This window comes from Malaclemys terrapin, chromosome 13 (genome assembly GCF_027887155.1).
Source record: "Malaclemys terrapin pileata isolate rMalTer1 chromosome 13, rMalTer1.hap1, whole genome shotgun sequence".
Lineage (NCBI taxonomy): Eukaryota > Metazoa > Chordata > Testudines > Emydidae > Malaclemys > Malaclemys terrapin.
Genome location: NC_071517.1, coordinates 3,808,465 through 3,831,137, shown reverse-complemented (window position 1 = coordinate 3,831,137; position 22,673 = coordinate 3,808,465). Strand labels below are relative to the sequence as shown.

The 22,673-nt window shown below is 52.9% G+C and overlaps 1 protein-coding gene across 2 annotated transcripts; it reads left to right on the top strand.

Moving 5' to 3' along the window:
• Positions 1-11,161, top strand: SSTR2 (somatostatin receptor 2). 2 transcript variants are annotated; one of them, XM_054048434.1, is made up of 2 exons: positions 1-92; positions 9,092-11,161. In XM_054048434.1, exon 2 carries the CDS (start codon positions 9,177-9,179, stop codon positions 10,290-10,292), a length of 1,116 nt encoding a protein of 371 aa, XP_053904409.1. In that variant the 5' UTR covers positions 1-92; positions 9,092-9,176; the 3' UTR covers positions 10,293-11,161. The 2 variants fall into 2 exon arrangements, with proteins under 2 accessions (XP_053904409.1, XP_053904410.1); XM_054048435.1 differs by lacking the exon at positions 1-92 and adding an exon at positions 6,938-7,421.
• The last annotated feature ends 11,512 nt before the right edge of the window (positions 11,162-22,673 follow it).

Here is a 22,673-nt window from a genome sequence, read left to right as displayed (position 1 = left end):
GAGCCACATTTAGGTGGAAGGGGATGGGCCTGGTTGAGAGGCCCCCTGACTGCACCAGGATTTCCATACACAGCAACCAGGCCGGCACTCTGGTAAGTTTTGCTCTGGGTGAGCGTATTCCATTCGTTAATGTCACTGCTCTGCACCTCTGGGCTATGGTTTATCCCTCAGCGTGTGTGTAATTAATTCTCAGTTAACATTCAGGGGGACATCCGCTCCCCCATGTTCCTTCAGGGGAGACTGTCGGCTCCTTTCGCCACACTGTGGTGCCAAATCCACACAAGCGAACAATGATTAAAATGCCTCCGGGTTGAAAGGGAACGACAGAAAGGGCCCCATCCACGTGGTCGGGGGCGAACCGTTCCTACACAATCTGGTGCTGGCGTTAGCAGCTAGAGATGGCAGGAAGGGGCACTGATTGGGAGGGAAGATGGGGAGAATCTTTGGAAGAGTCTGGCTCATCAGCAGGGGTAGCTGGAGGCTTAAGCAGTCAGGATGAGGGGCAGATTGGACGCTTGAAGCACAGAGGGAAGAAAACACACCAGGCTGCTGCTCGGGTTTGGGGCTGACCTCACTGCTCTGAGATCCTTTGCTGGTCATTTTATTTATTTATTGTTTTAAAGCTTTGGACCCGAGTGAAGACTGTGGAGGGGGCTGTGGGGGAGAGGGTTGCTCTTTGTGTTCCACCTTCTGAGCATTCATTAAACAAAGGAATTAGGACTGTAATTCGTACGGCTGTGCAGGCAGCCTTCAAAATGTGCCCCAAGTCTAACTGATGCAATGTCACCTGCCTGAGCCTGCAGCCAGCCTGAAACAATTGCTTGGAGGTAAGTGTGAACTGCATTTCAATGGGGGGGTGTTAACTCTGGAGTTTAACAACAGCCATTTAAATGCCAGCATTTGACCACTGCTGATCAAAGCAGGAAAGAAAGGCAAGGGTGGATCATATTCTGAAGTTCTCCTGGGAACGGAGGTTTGTTTTGCTGTCTCAAGTGGGTGGGACTTGGTTTGTGTGTGATGCATCAGAGATCACCACTTCCCTCCCAAAATTTTTGTCCTGTGCCCAAAAGTGTCCTCTATTCCTTCCATGCTGGGAATTGGAGTAGGCAGACCACACAGGACGCAGCAAGACGTTAGTAGAAAGGAAACATTCAGGATTCCCTTTCATGAACAGAGGGTCTGCAGACAGTGAGCCCCTACCCCCATGTCCTTTACAGGCCGCAGATTCTGCAGCCTGCTCCTTAACTCTGTTTCCGTGACACTTATCCCATGTGAGTTTGCTTACAGTGAGGTTGCTGTGACTTCCCCTCCGACCTTTAGGAAATCAATGTACATCGCCTCCAAAGGAAGGAGCATGATTTAGTAGTCACAGCAGTGCACTAGGGGCCACAGCACCTAAAGAATAATCCCACTACTGCCACCAATTTCATAGTTTCAGAGTTTAAGGCCAGAAGGGATGATTAGATCATTTAGTCTGAGCTCCTGCATATCACAGGCCATTACATTTCACCCAGTCATCCCAATACTGAGCCCTAACTTGGCTTAGACTAAAGCATTTCATTCCCCAGAAGGCTCAGCTGTATGCCACAGGCAGAGAACGGAAGAGAACAAGCTGCCACCAATGTCCGAGGCCCCTGCAATGCCAGGGATTTGATTAGGTGGGACATACTCAGGTGCTCCCAGCTGGTGAGATACACCCCACACTGCAGAGGAAGGCAGGAAAAAAAAAACAATGTCACAGCTAATCTGACTTGCAGAAAATTCCTTCCTGACTCCAAACTGGTGCCCAGTATGACCCCGATCATGTGAGCAAGACTCACCAGCCAGGCATCAGATAAAGAGGATTTTGTCTACCAGCTCAGAGCCCTGATCCACCCTGTCTGATGTCCCATCTCCAGTGGCGGCCAATCATTGCCAAGCACTAGTGTGAGTCCTTGAGCTGCTACCCACACTCCTGCTCTAGGTCTGGCTCCCCATTGCTCAGATGCAATAACCCTGACCTACTTCTTGGGAGGAGTGTGGGTAAGGCTTCGTTAGTTCTTGCACGATGCTTTACGATCATCCAGAGACAACTACAGCAGGGGTGGAAAATATCATTTCCCAGAACCTCAGTGGAATCTTGTCCGAACGAGGGAGGACCCTCTGCAATGACCCCTTTGCCTTTTGTTGTGGCTGACACAACATCTACTCACCCAGATCTGCGCTTTCGCCTGATAAGAGAATCCAGATTCTGCTCCCTTTTCCTCTAAAGCACGTGAGATTTCCCCAGCTATGGTTCCACTGCAGCTTTATTTTTAAACTGAAACCTACGCAGTAACGCCACGCATAGCGCTAGTGGCATAAAATCCCCTTCCTAGCACTGGCAATGCTTGTCCAAAACACAAACCGTTACCCCCATGGGGAGTCGAGAAGCTAAACGCTCACGGAATGTGCTGGCTCATGCCAAGCTCTACTCAGTTAATTAAACCCGTCAGCAATTTAACAACAAGCCTGTAACACACAATGGGCCCCATTCTGCTCTCGCTGACACCGGAGGAAAACAGTAGTAGCTGCAATGAAGTCGACTCAGCGCCCCCGATGTGAAAAAGAGAGGAGAATCCGGCGCAGGGGGCGTAACCGCTCCATCCAGAGCATTAATGGTGTTGATAAAAGGAAAACACTTCTGTTTCCAGTTGGCAACTTCTCTGCAAGCTGGTTGTGCTTCTCGGCTGGTGACAGAGCAATACAAAGAAAAGTGAAGCCCACGCTGGGAAATCGGCCTTTCCTGACGCACCATCCGAGAGTTCCAACAGCCAGGGTGAAATTCTGGTCCTAACAGAACCAGCGGCAACATTCCCATTGATGTCCACAGGGCCAGGATTTCACTGCATGTCAGTTCCCCAGTGTCTCTCACCAAGGGAGAAAACCATCGTGGTAAAGTCTGAGCAATATATTAACTGAGCTACTGTCAAGCCTGCCTGCCTGCTAGCCGGGGGAGCTCAAATTGGCAAAGACATTCTGGCCTCTACGTTTGGGCGCCTCTATTTTTTAGAAGCCAGTCGACTTCCCGGTCAGATATTCCCTCCTGCATTTCTCTCCCACTGGTTTTACTGTTCGTCAAATCAGCATGGAAACTAGATCGGACTTTAAGAACCCCCTCTGGCTTCTCCTGCCTACGTCCCCTGCCTGTCACCCGCGTGGGACATCCCATGTAGTTATTCACAAATGGTTTTAATGCTACACACAGGATTTTGAATTTGCATATGGAACAGGCTGCAGGGGTGGGTGAAATCATAGCAGCCCATCTCCTCTGAACCGGCATTCACAGAAATATACAGGATCTGCTCCTACGCTGGGTTAGAAATCAGCCCTAAATCTTAACAGGATCTAAAATAGCTTAGAAGGACCCTCTCAGCACAAACACTGATAGACTCTGCTCACCATCGCTGGCCAAATACCATTTCAATCAGCCACGTAGATGCTAGTCAGTCATTTTTGTTTGGTTTTTGGATCAGGGGTTTGGTTTAGATGCAGGTCGGCTTGTACGCGAGCGTGTATGCTAAATGCATTTCAACAGCTCAGAGATGTGTGAATCAAATTACAGCAAATCTCTGCGCGCTCTGCTCAGTAGGAAAGAAGGAGCAGGTGCTATTGGGCTTCAGGGCACTGAATAAAGCATCGGTCAGCAGAGAGAATCTGCAACTAAGAAAGTCACACAGCATGTAGACATCAGGCCTGGTGCAGTGGAATTTGTCATAGAAGGAAAGAACTTAGCTGGGGCATGCACACAAGTCTATGGATGGGGAGCTTATAGAGGAAGAGAGAGTGTATTGTCCTGGAGTTGGAATGATCAGGGCATGTGGAATGGTTTACCTCGTTAGCAATGCAAACTGGGGGTTAGGGTGGGGGGAGAAATGGAATGCCCCCTACTGATCTAAAGAGGGAACTGACAGCACCCCAAGAGACAAGGTGGGTGAGGTGACATCTTTTATTGGACCAGCTTCTGTTGGTGAGAGAGACAAGCTACACAGAGCTCCCCTTCAGGTCTGGGGTGGATTTTTCACACCCCTGCGTGACGTAACTGGGTGAACCTCACTTTTTAGCATAGAGCTGGCCTAGTCTCCTCCGTTCCTGATGGGGGGAGCCAGCAGAGAGAGGATAAGCCCCTTGTATGTGGTCACACAGCAGGGGCAGGAACTGCACTCAGCTTCCTACCTCCTCCCCAGTGCCCTGAGCTCCCCTCTCGTCGGTAGCAGTAAGGAATAACTAAACCCTTGTGGGAACGGAGGTGCATTCCCAAATACTGTGCTGACCTCCAAGGGAGCCCTACAGTCAGCTCTGGCTGAAGTCACCGGAGAAGGCAGCAGTGTGTGGTCATCGAGCTTGTCCTCTTCTCAGAAAGTTCCCATTAGCTGTCTGCTCCTGTGGGGCCGGGACTGACACTGACAATGCAGCAGAGAGCCCCAGCCCTGGGTCAGCAGAGGTGGCTGCAGGGCTGCATTGGCAAAGGGGTTTGCAATGCAAGGGCTGCTTGCACTGCGTAGGTACCCACCCATACCTGTGTCCAGCCGCTGCTATCGGCCTGGTCATTCAAACTGATGCCGAATGGAAAGGAAAGGTTCTTCCCGTGGCTGGGGGCGGGTGACAACAATGTGCAAACCGCCTTCCGCTAAGTCCAAGGAAACGTCAGCGCCCGGCCTTGGCTTCCCCACAGAGCAGCTGCCTGGATCAAGGACAGCATCTAAAGCACCACACACGGGACTCAGCAAGGTACAAATAACCCTCTCACTAGGATGCTGACAGCTGCACCATCTGCTCTCTCAGATCCCTGATACCCTGCGCTCGTTTATGAGCCTAATTGGAATATTTATTTCCAGGCTGTTTATTTCAGGGAATGGATTTTTCCATCCTCCTTGGGATTTATGAGACTGTTAATGATTTTCCTTTGCACCCCAAGGGCTTCAGCGCTGCCTTGGGACGTGAACTTCCAACCACAAGTGGGAATTTCAGCCCCGCTCTGGGTTAATCGCCCGGCTCTTTGGTCCAAGCTGCTCTTCATTTCCTGCATTCTCTTGTCTCTTTGATAAGTGATGAAGGACGGTGCAGGGAAGTAGCTATTATTTCATTGCATCCAAGCTCTCCCACAAACCAGAGCAGAGGTTAACTCCCCCAACCCTGCTCAAGTCATTGTTATTTGGTAACTAACTCCTGGTGGAAGACAGACTGCCCATCCATAGCTCTCAGCACATCACACATTCCAGGCAGAGATCTCAAAGCACTTTGCAAAGGTTGCATCACACTCTCCACCTCTCCCTGTGCTCTCGCCAGGACAGCTGGGACCTGGAACCCCTTGTTAGCCCCAGGAGTTGAACTCATGGGGCCAGGGTGCTGTCTGTGCACTTTCCCAGCTGGGATTACTTCCCCATTTCAGGGCCATCAAGACTGTTTAAGTGACACGTTGGTCTGATCGGTCCTGCTGCAGCAGGCAGTTCCAGCGGTAGCAGACGCATCGGTGTGTTTTTCCCCGCACGTCTGGGTTTATTGTCTTAAACCTGGTGCCAAGGAGAGTCATGGCGCTGGCCTCAAATAAATCTGGAAGCAATAATGAAAAGAAATGGAGTCTCACAACACCCGCTTCAGGGGAGAGAACTCGACAGCGGTGAAAGTCGAGGCACAAGGAGGGTGAGTGATTCAGTGCCGGAGCCTGCATCCTCTACACCCACAAAAGCACCTTGCTGAAGTCAGCATGTCTGCTGCAGCGAGCAAGGACAAATCACGTGAGCACACATGCAAGGCTGGGCCCTTTCCTTGTGTCACGCAGGTGGGAATCAACTGGCCCAGGGGGGTTGGTTCGTCTCAGTCCCCTGCACTAAGCACACCCAAAGGAAAGCAAGTCAGGATGGAAAGGAACAGCAGGCCTGATGGCTCTCCCCTGGATAAACAATATAAGCTCTTTTCAGAGGCCTTTTCTTTCCAGTCCCCGTTTGCTCAGATCAGGGAAAAGTCCTGTAGAAACACGACACTGTTTTCTGACCAAAGAGCCTGAACTAGTGAAACTAAAAACTCCAACGCAGAGAAGGTTGATGAGATTCGCTCTCCCTTCCATGGTTCATCTTTAAAAAACGATCCTGGAAAAATCTCACCCTCCTTCATTCATGTTTTTCCACCTTCACCCCGCCACACTGCCTTGCTCCACGCCAGCCTGGTGCTCACCTGCTGCACTCCGAACAGAGCCTGCTTGGGAAATCCAACCGGCGCTGGCTACAGGCTTATCGCCCACCCTCACAAGTGCCTCTTGCAGGGGTAACCTAGCTCCCTACTTGGGTGCGCCTCTCATTTGAGGCCCTCCCACCCCATCCTTCCCGTCTCTGGTGCATGTAGGTCTCACGGCTACCTTCCCTTTCTGCAGTGCTGCACATCTCCCTTAGCCCCCTCATCCCCCTGCCCCCCAATAAAACCAACCCCCTCTGCTTCTCAGCAGCTTGCTGGGTGCTCTAGCCACTCAGCGATTGCTTGGAACAAATTCCTTCTTTGGGGGCAAAACCACTGTGCAGATTAAACCGTAGCTCAGAGGAACGCGGCTCGTTTCTTGCATGCTGGGCTTGCTGTGGGGGCGACAACGTTCTTGGAGAGAAAATTGGTTTCCCTGGGGTTTTAAAAGCGGCTTGAATTTGAGGCAAAGGAGCGGGAGCTGCATTCCCCTCCCCCTCTCTTTGTGTTCTGGCCACATGGGGAGGGAGGGGGACAACCCTTTAGTTCCCTAGGTCCAGATCAACGCACCCTGCATCGATTCCCCCCCCCCCGGGTGGTCATCCTCCTCCCAAGAATGCAGCTGCGTCTGGGCACGAGCACACCACCCGCTGTGAGACGCACACGCGGCGCGGCAGCTGCATTGGCCCCACTGCATGCCACTGTGGCATCACCCCCGCTCCCCCCCCCCCTTGCCAGCCCTGCCGCTGCTAAATCCCTGGGCAGAGCCGAGGGATTTTCCCACGTCCAATGCCGCCTGCCTCCTGCAGGGCAAACCGGCCCCCCTCCCTTCTGCAGCGGGGAGGAGGGGCAGGGGAGGGGGCTGCGTGCTCAAAGCTCGGCCCCTGCCCAGAGACGCTGCCTCCCCCCGGCACAGAACCCGTGCACTGGTGCAAATAGAGCAGTTGCTTTGCATGACGCAGCCGCTGCGCGTGGGGCAGGGGCAGGGGCAGGGCCGGGGGAGGAGAGGGTCTCTCCTCGCCTCTGTTGCTGGAGGAGCACCTGGGAGATGCTCCTGCGGCGTTAGCTCCGCCTGGGTGCGAGCCTGAAGCCCGCTGCGGGCGCCTGGCTCCCGGCGCCTCGTCCAGGCAGGCAGCCGCGGAGCTCCCGTCCCCCCGGGCAGAGCTGGAGTCCCTGCAAACCGGGGCAAAGCTGCGGCAGGCGAAACGCCCCCCCCCCAGGACCAGAAAAATGTGAGTGAGCGCGAAGGGGAGCTGGGCTGGGGCTGCCAGACTTGCAGCAGGTGCAAACTTCTGGAGGGGGAAGGCAGCTCTGGGACCTGCGCTGGGGGAGGCTGCAAGGCAGGGCTGAGATCTGACCAGGCTGGGGCTTTCTGGGGGGCTCCGGAGAAACAGCCCCCCCCCCGGTTGTTTGGAGCCAGGGACAGCCTGGCTTGGTGCAAAGGGGAAGAGGGGGGCTGGCCGGCTCTTCCCTGCTCGGGAGCCTGTGACTAGCTGCGGGAGGGGGGCTCTGGTTTGGGGGAATAGCTCGGGGGGGGGGGGGGCTCTTTAGGGAATGGGTCTCGGTTTGCTACCAGGAGCTGGTGGAGTTTGCAGAGTCCTTCACTTGCTCCTGGTGGGGGTGGAGGGGAAACGATGCATGTGCGTTTTGGGGAGGGAGGGAGGTTGGGGGGGGCTCCTTTTGAATTTTTTCTGTGCCCCCTCCCATCTTTTCCATTCTTCTCCCTCCCCATCTTCACTGAACCCTTTGAGGCTTGCCCCCTCCTCTGGTCTCAGCAGCGGCTCTGGCAAGGAGACAGCCCCCCAGCGAGCTCGTGTTCCCCCCCCAGCCATCAGGTCTCATTCCCTCTCGTCCCTCCCCTGCCCCACGCTGGCTTTCCTTACCCTCCGCCTCGCCCCACTAATCCCCTGCCCCAGGCGAGGTCGGAGCCAGTGCCCAAGGCAGGGAACAGCCCCTCCCTCCCTGAGCCAAGCCCGGGGGGGGCTCCCCCCTTTACCCCTTTGGAGCCCAGTTCCCGGGGATCTGCACAAGAGAAGCCCGGAGGGCTAGGAGCCAGGAGGGGCTTCTCTGCCAGCGGTGGCCCTTCTGCTGAAGGTGCCAGTTAAGACATGCAGCGGCGTCCTGTTGCTCCCGCCACAGCGCAGCTGGAGCAGATGCACACCAGCCTAGCAAGGGGCTCGTGCTTGGACTGAACAGCAGACAGCTTTAGACAGGCTGTGCTGAAGTTGCTGCTGGAGAGGACGGTCTGGGGGAGTTCGAGAGGATGGGATGGTGGACTGGGGGGGAGCGAAGGGAGAGGAAGTGCAATTGGAAAACATGCAAGATTGTTCAGGGTACTTATAAAAAACCGAAAACAATTGGCCTTGGTGCATGCATTTCCCTGAGCGTTCGAAAGGGCGCAGAACAGGTTTTCCACAGGAACCGGCTGCAGCAACCGTTCCTTCTTAGCCCCTGAGTCGTCATAAAAACCGCTGGCACATTTTAGTTGGTTTCATTGAACTAAGGCTCGTCCATGCTACTACTGTATTTGATTTGCCAGGCCAACGCCATTCCTGGGGTAACGCTACTGCCGTCGATGGGTTTTCCTCAGGACGGGGTTTGGGCGGTAATATTTTAGATGTTACAAAAACACCAGGAAGGAAGGAAGAAATTTCTAACCTGCCTGAGATCAGTGGTCTAGCTAGATCAGCCTCCGGAATAGGACACAGGCTACAGTAGAAGGTAAAGAAAAACTGCAAGAGGTAGTCATGGGAGAAACTGTCTCCAGGGAACATTCCTCTCTGCTGAACCCCTCCCCCCCCAACCCCATCAGCAAGAAGTTGTCTTAAGCCCTGAAGCAGGAGGGTTAAACAATAACAAAGGTGCTTCTTTATTCTTGTTTTGTTCTCTGTTTGATTTTTAGATCTCTCTCTGCCCCACTCCCCTAAACAAACAAAGATGAGAACTCATTTCATCTGAGTTTTACCTGCCCCGTGAACAACGGCACCATGGATCTGGCGTACGAGCTGCCCAATGTCACTGAGTTCTGGTTCTCCTCGGCCTCCCAGTTCGACAACTTCTCCACGGAGATGTCGGCCAACGCCTCCCAGAACACTACGGGCCAGCATTTTGACCTGACCAGCAACGCCATCCTTACCTTCATCTACTTTGGGGTGTGCATCATAGGCCTGTGCGGCAACACCCTGGTGATCTACGTCATCCTCCGCTATGCCAAGATGAAGACCATCACCAACATCTACATCCTGAACCTGGCTATCGCAGATGAGCTCTTCATGCTGGGGCTGCCATTCCTGGCCATGCAGGTGGCTCTGGTCCACTGGCCCTTCGGCAGAGCCATCTGCCGGATTGTCATGACGGTGGATGGGATCAACCAGTTCACCAGCATCTTCTGCCTGACCGTCATGAGCATCGACAGGTATCTGGCTGTGGTCCACCCCATCAAATCCGCCAAGTGGAGAAGGCCCAGAACAGCCAAGATGATTAACGTGGCCGTGTGGGGCGTTTCCCTTCTGGTCATTATGCCCATCATGATTTATGCCGGGATCCAAAACACCCATGGAAGGAGTAGCTGCACCATCATCTGGCCAGGCAAGTCCAGCGCGTGGTACACAGGGTTCATCATCTATACCTTCATTCTGGGCTTCCTGGTGCCCCTCACCATTATCTGCCTTTGCTACTTGTTCATCATTATCAAAGTCAAGTCCTCTGGGATCAGAGTGGGCTCCTCCAAGAGAAAAAAGTCAGAGAAGAAAGTCACCAGGATGGTCTCCATTGTAGTGGCAGTCTTCATCTTCTGCTGGCTTCCCTTCTACATATTTAACGTCTCCTCCGTCTCCGTCTTCATCACCCCTACGCCCTTCCTCAAGGGTATGTTCGATTTCGTCGTGGTCCTCACCTATGCCAACAGCTGTGCCAACCCCATCCTCTACGCCTTTTTGTCCGACAACTTCAAGAAGAGCTTTCAGAACGTTCTCTGCCTGGTGAAGGTCAGTGGCATGGATGATGCGGACAGGAGCGACAGCAAGCAGGACAAATCCAGGCTAAATGAGACCACGGAAACTCAAAGGACTCTGCTCAATGGTGACCTTCAGACAAGCATCTGAGAGGACTCCAGGATTGCCCTTCTCAGCTGTCCTCTTTCCTTCTCCTCCTCCCCACTCCTTTATATGGCAGTAGCACATAGCAAGTCAGGTCAAGAGTACTTTGTCTTTGTTTGCTTGTCTTAGGGGATGGTAATGCGGGGACAGGGGCCTGTACCAGGAGTAGCCTCTCAGCAGAAGGCAGGTAGGTTTTGAATATTCAGAAAGATGCTGCTCAGATGCAACTTCATACATGGAAAAAACACACACACACACACACACACACACACACACACGTGTTTAAATATATAACATGAAGTCATGGGCCAAATTCATTCCTGTTGCAACTGCATTGGCTGCACTGGTGTTACCCCCAGGGATGTGTTTGGACATTCAGAACATGTTCACACATCTCTAACCACAACCATGTAAATGGGCAAATTCAGTAGAGTTGCACATGTGTAACTGAGGGGAGCATGTGGAGGCATTTCTGCTAGATTTGGTTACACATACCAACATGCTCCATACAGCATAGATCACATATGTCTAGACAGAGCTATTCATGTCTGTTTCTTTGCAAAGCAGGAGACTCAGCTGAATATGAGAGAGAGAAGTCTTAAGAATCAGAGCACACACACACACACACACACAGATCCTCCAGTAGGACATGAAAAATATTTCGTTTTATTACCCAACTAGTAAAATTTTATATTTTTAAGAATGAATCTCCTGAAGCTCCCCTAGTTTTATGAGACTAGTATTGTATTTATTTACAAGTTGCTTTTCCTGCCACCGGGGAAGCAACAGATCAAAATGAAAGAAATCACATCGGAAGGAAAATATCCCAGCCCCAGTACAGAGAGAGAGAGAGAGAGAGAGAGAGAGTGTGTGTGTGTGTGGGGGGGGGGGGAGTGGGAGGATGGACAGATAGGACTTAGATCTCTTAAGAGATCTGGAACCCAATTCCCATTACAATGGAAGCCTTGAGGCAGCCTGGAAGATCTGTTTATATACACACACCTGTGCAGTCGGATACATGGGGGTGGTGTATACGTGAGCAGTTATATTTGTGGTGCACCTTTGATCACCTGACCTGGACTCTGCCCACCAGTCCATCTATCCAGCGCTACTTCTCACATCCCAGACCTTAGAGCAGCTTCAAATACAGCCCCTTTCCCTCCCTCCATCCCCCTGCTTAAATCAACTTGCCATAAAAAAGCTTTTCTCTTCTTCCTCAAATGTATATTGTTTCCCTTCTTCCACCTGCAATGAACTATAAACACTGCTCCAGCGGGCGGCATGGGCCATCTTCAGTCCTGGGCTAGTGGTGGGTTCCCATAGTCACACAGCCATTGCTTTTCTGTTGTTTTCCTCTAGTGGAATATGGCAGGGACTTTTAGCGAGAGGCTCACTGAGAGGCGTCAGAGATTAGCAGCAGCATCCTTCCCATTGAAAGTATCTGCAAGTTTTTAATCTGCAGAGACACACACAGATTTTGGTGCCGTTCAGTTCCAGCATTCATGGTGCTCTGAGTGAAACAGCTACTGGAATATTGCGGAGGTGTACGTGTGCTTTGTGTGGTGTTATTACACACACACACACTAAGGCTCTATTGAATCCATTGGCTCTCTCTCTTTGGCTGTTCAGTGAGGACTTTAAGTTCCACGTGCATGTTTTCTGTCGATGTTCCTGGGCGAAGGCTGGCTAGCAAGACTCCTGGGGTTGTAATTTACAAGCCGCTGGCCATCAGTTATTACAAGGTGGATGCCTTACTTTGCCATTGCTCTGAGCGTGGACGTTTCTGACGCTGCAGATGTTGTCTAAAGAAGGTACAAGTGAGAGGCTAAGGGATATTTGACAACTCTGTCTAACATGTTGACAGATGCCAGGCATGGTTGGGGTGTGCTTGGTTCTAAAATTTAGTCACCACTGGGGGGTGGGTTCGGATTCTGGGGGAATGAGCTGTGATACTGCCGGGCCAAATTGTCTTCTCAGTTACAGTGATGTAAATCTGGACTAACTCTCTTCAGAAAGCAGAGCCCAGCTTCTCCACCCCTGTGAAGGCAGCTGTAAAGTGCTTGGGGGAGTCTGGAGCCATGGTGCCAAGATACTATGGTGATAGATGTAAATACGTTAGCTGGGTCAGTGAGGATCACATGTTGGAGGCTAGAGCAAATGGTAATTGCTGGGTTCACCTGTAGAGAAATCTACTGATGCTAATCAGATCTGCTCCTCACCCCCAATCCACCCCGGCAGAGTGATCTGTAGGGAATAGGGAAACCCCGTGTCTTAAGGGGTCTGATCGGGGCGGGGGGGGGGGGGAAGACAGAACAGACATTTTTTTCTTTAAACCACCAGTAGGTCTCCAATTGCACCAGTATAACCAGCAACCTAGACCTGGTTTCTGGTGACATGGTGCTTTCGGGAGAAGAGGAAGCCCTGGGGAGATGGGAGTGACCTCTTCTGAAGCAGCGAGGGGAGCTGAATGTTTGTTCTCCAGTGCTGTGGAGTGCTAGAGAAACGACGCCTGCATTACGGCCGTATAGATTTCAGAGGGGAAGTATGTAAATCCCATTGTCTGGAGGAAGAAAGCTCACCAGGTACACAGCCAGGCCTCCCTCCAGCTCTCACCTTGTTCTCTGGTCAGTCCGAGGCATTTTGGTGGCACTTGTCACCCTAGTGTCTGAAAGCTTTACAAATCATTCCCGTCCCATTTTACAGATGAGGAAACCGAGCCCTGCAGAAGTTAAAGCCAGTGGTTTCCAAGCTTGGTTCTCATTGGGCCGACTCCATTCCCTGGGTGCTGATGTACCACAAGCTGGGCACCCAAAAGTGAAAGCAGCCCAGCTGAGCGGGAGTCGTTGGAAAACTTTGGCTACGGCTGTGCCCAAGCTCCCGCTGGGAGCCTCCCCACTCCCAGTCCTGTGCCTCAAATACAAGGTTTCTCCCCCCTCCCTTTGGAGCCAGCCCCGATCCTTCCGCCTAGCACCACGCCTCCAAAGCCCACAGTGCTACAGGCCGTATTCCCTAGAACCCCACCCCTGGGCACGGTCGGTTACAGCAGAGCGAAATAAGTGCAACGGGGCGGACAGAGCTCCTCATTCAGCCGAGGAACCATTTACCCTGGGGGCAATAGCTCCACAAGGTGCAGAGCCATGGAGGATCTGGCCCCGGGATTTGAACTCGCATAGGTTAGCGTTCTGCTGGTGCAAAGCAGAGTTCTGCCCAGTTGCTTCCATCAGATGAACGTGCCCTTCATTTGTTTTGAACCAGAATCTTGATCTATGCCCCTCTCCGCTCTGTTAAATTTACATTTAACACCTGCTCAGGGGTGAAATTCTGCCCGCAGTTACCGATATGCAACGCCGTTGCCTTCAGAGAGGGTAATCGACGTCTGGGCTCACGCGTGTAAGCAATCTCCTCCCCTCCCCCAGCTGTCTTTACACACACACACACACACACACACACACACACACACACACAAGGACCCCGTTTTATCTCTGGGCTGTCTGAGGTATGCTGCTATATGCCATTTTTATAAGGAGGAAGTAAATATTAACCAAGGCTTTGCAACAACAAAAATAAAATCTACTATTGATCCTCCTGGGATTAAAACCAAGAGGAACATGTCACATTAAAATGAAAGATGGTGTCATGATTGCTAGGCTTGAGGCTTTGTTAGGTGCAGGTTTAGTGGTACAGCACTGGCAGTGCACCAGCTGGGTTGGAGGTGCTGACTATCTCGTGGGTAGCGTGGGAGTTATTGGTATGGAAAGAAAGTAGCGGTGGGGAGAGAGAGGTCTGCTTCAACATCTCTCTCCTGATGAATATTTGCAGGACTTCTCCCGCAGAAACCTGTACCGCAGCTTTATCCAGAGCTTGCTAGCCACTTGCGTTGTGTAGCAACGCTGAGTCCTGTCTACACGCAGAAATGCACCTCTTTGACTTACGTCGTTTGGTTTTTTTTTTTAAATGAATGGAAATGGTGGGAACTTGCTTCTTTCAGTGTCAACAGGACTTACAGCGGTTTAGTTTACACCTGCTCCCAGTTGACTTAGACCAATGAAAATAAGCCTCCTGGTTTTAAACGCAATAGGAGTGTACCCGTGGCCGTTAGCACCAGTTTGGTTTAAAAATCGCACCTTAGGGTTAAACCAATGCAGCTTGCTGGTGTGGACGTGCTCCGAGTGGCAGAAAAGGGAAGGAGATGGACAGAGTTGGCTAGTTGTAAAGTGTGCCCAGAAGTCTCGTCTAAGAGCAAAACCTTTTGGAAAGTTAAATGCTTGGCTACTTCACGCTGTACAAACCATGGGGCTGAGCTTCTGCTCCTGGGAACAACTGTTCAGTTAAGGCCAACTTTTCCCCAGAAGAGGCCCCGGATGGGGGGGGGTGCCTCATTTTTCTGGGGTCCCCACTTGCTCCTGGCTTTCTGAATGGCTGAGCACCCACAACTGCAGCTGATGTCGCTGGGTGCTGAAAGTCGGCCTGGCCCCAAGAACTGAGGTCCCACTTTTAAAAAGGTTGGGCCTTAATGAGGACGAATTAATGAAGCTCCGTTTGTCCCCCAGACACGCTCGAGGCAAGAGAAGCTGTCCATGAAATGGTTTGGGCCTGATCCGGGACCCGACTCAGCCCAAACGCCTATGATGTGAAAGCAGTGGGATGTCCTGCCGCCCCGGGGGTGAGAATCTTCAGCCTTGGGGAACTCGGCGCCTCAACCTGGGTGGGGGGAGGGTTCCAGCGAAACCTCCCCCTGCCAGGTGGGTGCAGCCTCCAAAGGCTATTTGGAGTAAGTGGGAGCATCTTGTGCAGCTGCAAGGGGGGTGGGAGGGAGCCAATAGGAACTTCTTAGGCTCCCATGTCCAGTGTGCAGCAGGGTTTGCTCAGGGACAGACATATGCCCAGCAAACACATGTGCACAGCGGCCCCACCCTGAAGCAGGGAACCATGACCCTTGTGTGCATCCTCAACCACCAATGCACGGTAACCACTTTGCGCAGGCGCTTGTGCTGTCTGCCTGTGCTCCACCTGCAGGTCTGGAGGGCCAGGATTCTCCCTGGAGTAAGGCTGCAGCGCCGTCAGGAACAACCCACTCTGGGAAAAGGGAGGGGTTCTGTGCCCACGGTCTGGGCTCAGGTCAGAACTCGGGTCACAACCATGATGGGGGAGTCTCATCTTCTTCCCGCAGCTCATAAAACCCACTCCGGGCTGTGTCCCGGACAGCGCCTGCTGGGGGAGGGCCCCAGGCCGGAAACGCAGGGACTGCTGCAGGTCTGGATTGAGATGCATGGGTGAGCACTGCCGAGGTGCAGCGCATGTATGAGCTGTGGCAGCGCTAAGCGGTCTAAGCCCTAAATTCACCCATTTATACTATCCCGGTGGAATTTTTACTGCCTGGGGAGAGAGCTGGTTTGGCTTCCTTCAAATTGTTCCCCAAAAGATTCTGCCATCTTGCATGCTTGCAATTAAGCAACGGCAGTTCCATCGCTGATGTGTTTTACACGCTTGATTTTCAAGGGAATTTGTCCTGACAGATGGTACATTCAGAAAAGCCTGGTGTGCCCCCAGCAAGTGAAATTAACCAGGAGATTTACAGCAGGCGTGTTGATTTTGGCAGTCTCGTGTTGGTGTGCGGAGGGCGGGGGTGTTGTTATTTCACACATTGGACTGCCCCCAGGGCTCATTAATGAGGTTAATTAAAACTCCTCTCGGTCCTAGCAGAGCACAGTAAACCTCAAGGATATTGGGAAGCAGAGAGAGAACTACTAACGCCATCCTTCCCAATGGTGTTTTCCTTCTCCTATCCAGCATGGGCCTGATCCTGCACTCCTATTTGGTTATAGGTGCTTTGTTTATTGTAGGGTTGCTTGTGAGTGCTGTGTTGCTTTGTTTATTGTCGGCAATGCTGGGCAGTACACATGGGTTTGATTACTGTGGGGTTGCTGGCGAGTGCCCGTTGGTTATTGTTGGTCGCTGTACAGGCCGGTTTGTTATTGTAGGACTGCTGGTTGGGAGCGCTGGGCTGGGCACGCTCTGGGATTAGCTGTTGTGCCAGGCTGCATAGTGGTTTTGTGACATGGACAAATATCCCGTCAGAACTCAGTCCGGCGAGGTGCTGAGTGCCTCAGCCCAAGTCCCCTTGATTGGGAATCGGAGGAAGGATAAGCCAGATCTAGAGATGAAAAGCAGGAACCCTCTGTGTCCTGAGCAGCCTCTGAGTTCAGTGTGGCCGCATAGCCATGACTTGAGGGGACTGAATGTGTCAAGCAGGGATACTGTGCATATCTCCAGCACCTCCTGAAAGCATGTTAGCAACAGGAATTCATTTATCCTCACCACCCACCTGGGAACGAAGAGATGAGTGCCACCCCCGCGTTACAGAGCGGGAAACCAATGGGGAGAGAAAGTGACTTGCTCAAAACACACAGCGAGGCAGTCATAGAACCAGGAAGAGAACCCAGGAGTCCGGACTCCCAGTCCTTTGCATTAACCACTAACCCCTGCTGCTTCTCACCAGACCATGCCCCAGACAGCTTTGGAGTACATCTCAGGTCAGGGAAACTGAGTGCACTGGGAAAAATGATCCCCGAAATCTCGGACCAAGAGAGGAAGAGGTTGCAAGCACAGGCAGGGCTTTTCTGCCAACTCATTGACAGCAGCAGAGACGGGCAATGCAGGCAGCTGCGTCTCGTTCAATCTCTGAACAAGGAGTGATGCTGGAGTGACGGCCAGCGAGTCGATCTCTGTACAGCCTCATTGCAGGGCAACGGCATCACGGCAGGGCAAAGGCACCTGGAGGACAGGTCCACCAATGGCTATTAGCCAAGATGCTCTGGGACGCAACCCCGTGTTCTGGGTGCCCCTAAACCTCTGACTGCCAGAAGTTGGGATTGGACGACAGGATGGTCACTCGATTATTGCCCTGTTCTGTTCATTCCCTCTGAAACATCAGGCACTGGCCCAAGCTACCAGGCTAGATGACCATTGGTCTGACCTGGTATGGCCATTCTTATCTGTGTCTCCTTCCAATATCCAAGGCCTGAATCTCCCCACCCCTGCCCATAGATTTGGCAATGCTCAGGGCACCCTGGAGGCCATCTGTGCAAGACAGAGTATCATGAGCTGCCCTTTCTCTGCCATCTGTATTGGACTATCCTGAGCATACGCTCCACAGTTTCTCCAGTCCTGCACCTCCCACCAGCAGGACAACTAAATGGGGGCAGTGCAGTGTAGTGGTCAGGGCAGGAGCGTGGGCGTCAGCACTCCTGGGTTCTAGTCCCATTTCTCCCACCCACCTGCTGTGTGACACTGAGCCAGGCGCGTCCCCTTTCTGCACCTCTGGTTCCCCAGCTTTGCAAAGCCTTGGAGGAGCTGTAGCTGGAAGGCGCTGGGGAAATGCAAAGCATTATCAGGGAGTCCATGCTCAAAGGAGCCCTGTGCCTCATGCAGCCATTGCAAAGGGAGCCCAATTGGCTTCCGCTCTGATGCAGTCGCATTTTACACCTAAATGCTGACGCAAGGTGCAGGGCCGTGGCAAATCTACATCATTAGCCTCAGCTGGCCCCATGACCGCTGACTTAGTACCGTCTCTCTCAGCTGGGCAGAGGGGGGGAGAATGGAACTGCTGGTCCGACTGCAGCATTGGGCTCCAGGAGCTGCCCAGCCCGTCAAGAAGGGGCTTGTGGGCACTGCAGGATTCTTTTCAAAAAGAGGGATTTAGGATTGGGCAAAGGGAGCATGGTTTTGCTCTTCAGGGCAGGGCCCCTCCGTTTGTGCTGTGTGCATACGTACAGCGCCCAGCGCACTCAGGGCCCCTGATGCACTCACAGCACCAATGAATCACTGTTAGAAAAAGCCACAGACCTTCCCCCTTTGCCCTGGGATTAGCAAATCCACCCGGGTTTTGCAGGGAAGATTCAGAGATTCCAAGGCCAGAAGGGACGACTGTGATCCTCTAGTCGGACCTCCTGGGGTCTACCCAGAATTAATTCAAAGCCACTGGGAGAGACCTCTCCCTCTCACCCCTCCCTGCAGGAGCTAAAGGCTCAGAAAATCCTCCTGGCCATTCTCTTCAGGCTACCGGCCCTTCCTCCAGGGCCTGACGCTCTGAACTGCTGGGAAGCACCTCAGAGCCTCTCCCAGGATCAGGCCCATTGACATCACAGGAGTCAGGCATGCTCAGCTCCCAGCAGGATCGGGCCCCTGAGCCAGAGCTGCCTTAGTGACTTGTCTTTGCCTTCCCAGCCTCGGCATCCCTCGCTAAGCTGAAGGGGAGCCGGAGCGTTGTTTGAGCAAAAGCACCACTGCCCGTCTCCATGGCGATGTCGCGGCACAGCCATGACTTCCCGAATGTTTCAGAGCGGCGAGAACAGCCTAGGCCCAGCCTGTCCACCCGGGGCTGACCCCTCTCATCCCCCCGGCGTCGCGGGGTGCTCCGCTCCCTGCAGTCACACGACTGGGGGCGGTTGTGTTTTGGGCCACGGACTCTTAACCCTTGCGTGGTGCGCTGCCACTCCAAAGCGCTGTCTGAACATTAACCAGGCCCTCCCATGCCAGGGAGGTAACACTTATTAGCCCTGGGTTTCGGGGGTGGGGGAAACCAAGGCAGAGGGGTTGAGTGACATGATAGGACGGGTCCCCGAAACACCCCGGGGGTTGACACAATTGCAGTTAAGCCGTGAGGAGCTTCACACGGGCGAGCACGTTGCGAGAGGTGCTGCGTTTTCAGTTCGAGGAGGACAGAGGGACAGACAGACGTCCAGCGGGTGCTAGAGTAGCTGAGCTTGGCGTTTATTCGGAACTGGGCCCTGCAAGGTGCTGAGTGCCGCTCATTGGTGGGCGAGGGCACTCAGCACCTGGCAGGATAAAGCCTTGGTGAGAGAGAGAGAACCTGCATGCCCCCTCCTTTGTTAGTCATAGCGCACGGTCTCCATTTCACTTAGCCAGGCGGGTGCGAATAATCCCACGGGGGAGAAGGGGCACTTGGCGCCTTCGGCCAGGTCAGTGTCACCTTCCTGAAGCCTTGCCCTGATTCTCCAGGCCCTACCTCTGTACTCTGGTCTTTCTGAGTTCCCTACCATTGATGGGGGGACCCGTCAGCCCCTGAACTCGCTCCCATGTACGGTATAGGCCCAGAGTTCAAAACTAGCCTTAAAACTTGCCTGCTTGGTTATTGGCTTATCTGGGTGGGATCCCAAACCACCCAGGTTTTCCCGGGTCCCACAGTGGGAGCACTTGACCTGGTTGAGGATGGGCCCGTTGAGTGCCACCTACCCCACTCCTTGGCTGAGTGGGGTCGCTTGAGCACCACCTCTGCCCCTCCCTCACCCCAAGGGCTCAGCATGCTAGCTCCATAGTCCCTAAACCCAGCATTGCAGCACTCGAACGCAGAACCTGGAGGGAGGTCCCTCGTGCTGACACTAGACCAGCGTAGCAGAGCTTTGCCTTGATTACACCCTGCTCTGTTGCCTGGTTACTTCCTTTTCCGGAAGGTTTTCCTAGAGATTTGCCTGAGGGGTGCAAATTGGAAGAGACCGATTTCCAACACCGGTCAATGGAATCCCCTTGCTATGTCAGTGTCCTCTCCTCTGCCCTGTGGGGGTAAAAAGCTCATCCACACTGTTGCGGAGAACAAATTCCCCGTCCACTCAATTTAAGCTTCTTCTCTACCAAGATTCACTCATGCAGCAGCAAGAGCTACGTGCCCGTGGACGCCCGCCCGTGCTGTGATCTCACGCGAGTTGCCCATCCAGGTCTCACACCATCGCTGTGGTTTATTTGAAGAATCATCCATATAATGATTCAACTGGGAAAAATACATCTGTATGTATCCAGTTACAGTCAGGAAGGCCGTGGTCTAAAAGCGATCAGTTTTAGAACAAGGCAGTAAAAGAAGGAAACAGAAATACCGGCAGCAGAACTCTCAGCCTCCAGGTAGCGAATGTGAGGTGTGACGCCCCAAATTCTCTTCTGTGTCTGCCAAGCACCCATTTTTGCATCCTTTGTCCTCTGCAAGAGGAGGTGGAGTGAATCCCTGGTTTCCTGGTACAGCCCTTTTGCAATCAGCTTGAATGTAGTAGCTTCACACTGGTTAATAATTTGGGAACAAAATGGCTCCCAGAAGAAGGCGATACCTGAACTACTTCTCCCTCTGCAATTTCCCACGGAGAATGTTGGAAATACTTCGTCCCAGAAAGGGTCACTGCAGGCATTAGCAAAGCAAGACAGTGGTCCTAGGAGCTTTGGAATCGTGGAGAATTCAGCTCCACCTCTGGGCTGCAGCCCTGTGCTCAGTTACACCGTAGTCCCAATCAGGGCCGTCCGTTACAAGAGGGGCAAGTTCATGTGGATGTGTGCTTTCCGGCGTGCATCATTCCAAAAAGCCAGTACACTTGCTTTGGCACTTCTGCTGCCCCTCCATGCACTTAGTACCTGTTTTATCTGAGCCCTTATGGGACTTCTCAGTCCCACTGAAACATAACCCGAGTCACTCTCAAGGAGTAACGTCCCCTCATCAGACAAAGGCCCTGGCTCTCCCCTCCTTTAATCCAGTGTAAATCAGGAGTAACTACGAAGTCAGACAGGTTACACCTGTTGGTCACCATGTTCAAGGGGCTTTAGATCAGGCCCTTAAATCAGTGGGAAGGGTCCGGCAGAATGAGGCTCTAAATCCAGTGCTTCTACCCTATTCTTTTAACCTGAGCTGTCATTTTCTACCCAAAGGACAGCCAATGACAATGACCAATCCTCTTGCTTCATCCCTCTGGTTCTTTGATTCCCTGGGCCCACATTCCCATTGACTGCCCATTCACTCCAGTGGCAGGGAGAACAGGAGCAGGTCTGCTGGGTTTACATTGGCGTGAGGACATACATCCCCTGTTCCAAAGTCTCGGAAAGCCCGGACTGCTGCAGGGATTCCTCCCCATCCTCGCTGTGGGGCTGGTTGAGAGGAGAGAAGGGGTGTATAGACCGTACATAGCAACACATTTTATTATTATTATTGTAGCGACGAGACACTTGGGCATTTTGTACCCCGCTATTTTGCTGTTGTTTCGAGTGTACGAGTCTACCCCTGCATGTGTGGTGTTTGTGTGCGACGGTCAGACCCTCCTTGTGTGGTTCCAATTAATCCGTGTTGCCTTCGGACCCAGCCCTGCAAGCCTGGACTTCAGCTGGACTACGCTCTGGAGTAAGAAGCACTCAGGCAGTAAGGGATGCAGCATCCTCGCCTTTGTGCCAGTTACACAGTGGAATAACAGCTATAGCCTCTCTGCCGAGTAAGGGCACGGGAACCTTCTTTCACTCAGAACGAAACCTGTATCCCTCAGCCCCCAGCGGCTCTCTATTTATGTTCTCTATGCGATGTATGTGTGTGTCGGTTGTGATACCAGCTGTGACTTCTAGGACTGTATCACCAGAAGTAAAGTGACTTTACTGGCTAATTGTTTCTCTGTGGAAGTGTATTGTGTACAGGTGTCTGAATGAGAAACCAACGCCTCTGCAGAGGGAGAGGGCGTCTCGTATCCTGGCTGTACACATGGAAGCTGAAGCTGGTTGCGGGGGGGGGGGGGGGGGGGGGGATAATACAGTCTCTGGTTTCCCCCCCCAAAAATGTTATAAATTAACGTTATTTTCTCGACTATAAGAAGGAATCAAATTTTACCTCGGGGGGAGATTGTGGTGGTAGGCCCAGCCCTGAGCACAGGATGGGGCATTCAGTGCACTAACGGTGGAGTAGCACCAGGAGGCGCTGTGACTCAAGCACCCTGCTGAGTCAATTCCTCCCAGGTTGCTCCTTGTTCCCAGGGGCAGCTATATATACTGCTGGCCTGTGCCACCAGCAAACCTACTCCATCCCTCTTTGCCTGGGCTACTCTGGCCAGCAGGGGCTAGAGCAGCAGCTCTGCCCACCGGCCCCCTGGAGGGCGTACGTGGGCTGCACCCAGACCCAAACTCCATGGAGCCCCTGCAGGGGTGCAAGGATGTATACGCATCAGTTACATTTTGTAAACTCCTTGCCAAGGATGAGTCTGGTCCTACACGATTAACTGAAAGGTCAGGGAAAGCAGTGGCAGGGGGTGAAAATAACCCCTCTGGAACAGCCCCGTCAGCTGCCGACATCTCTTCCCCCCCCAGCCAATGCACCAGAACAGGGACTAGATATACACCTAGGCTGATCAGACAGCAAGTATGAAAAATTGGGAGAGAGGATTGGGGGGGGTAACAGGCACATATATAAGACAAAGCCCCAAATATCAGTTCTGTTCCTATAAAATCGGGACATCAGGTCACCCTATAGACACCGTGGATTCGAGACAAACCTAAGATGATGTATTTGGGGGTGGAGGTTGAGCTCATGTCCCCTCCCAGCTTCCCTCCCTCCAATATTCTCCCCTCCACACTTAA

What these genes read in the sequence shown, in the direction of transcription:
- SSTR2 (XM_054048434.1), top strand. Translation starts at nt 9,177, where the DNA reads ATGGATCTGGCGTACGAGCTGCCCAATGTCACTGAGTTCTGGTTCTCC.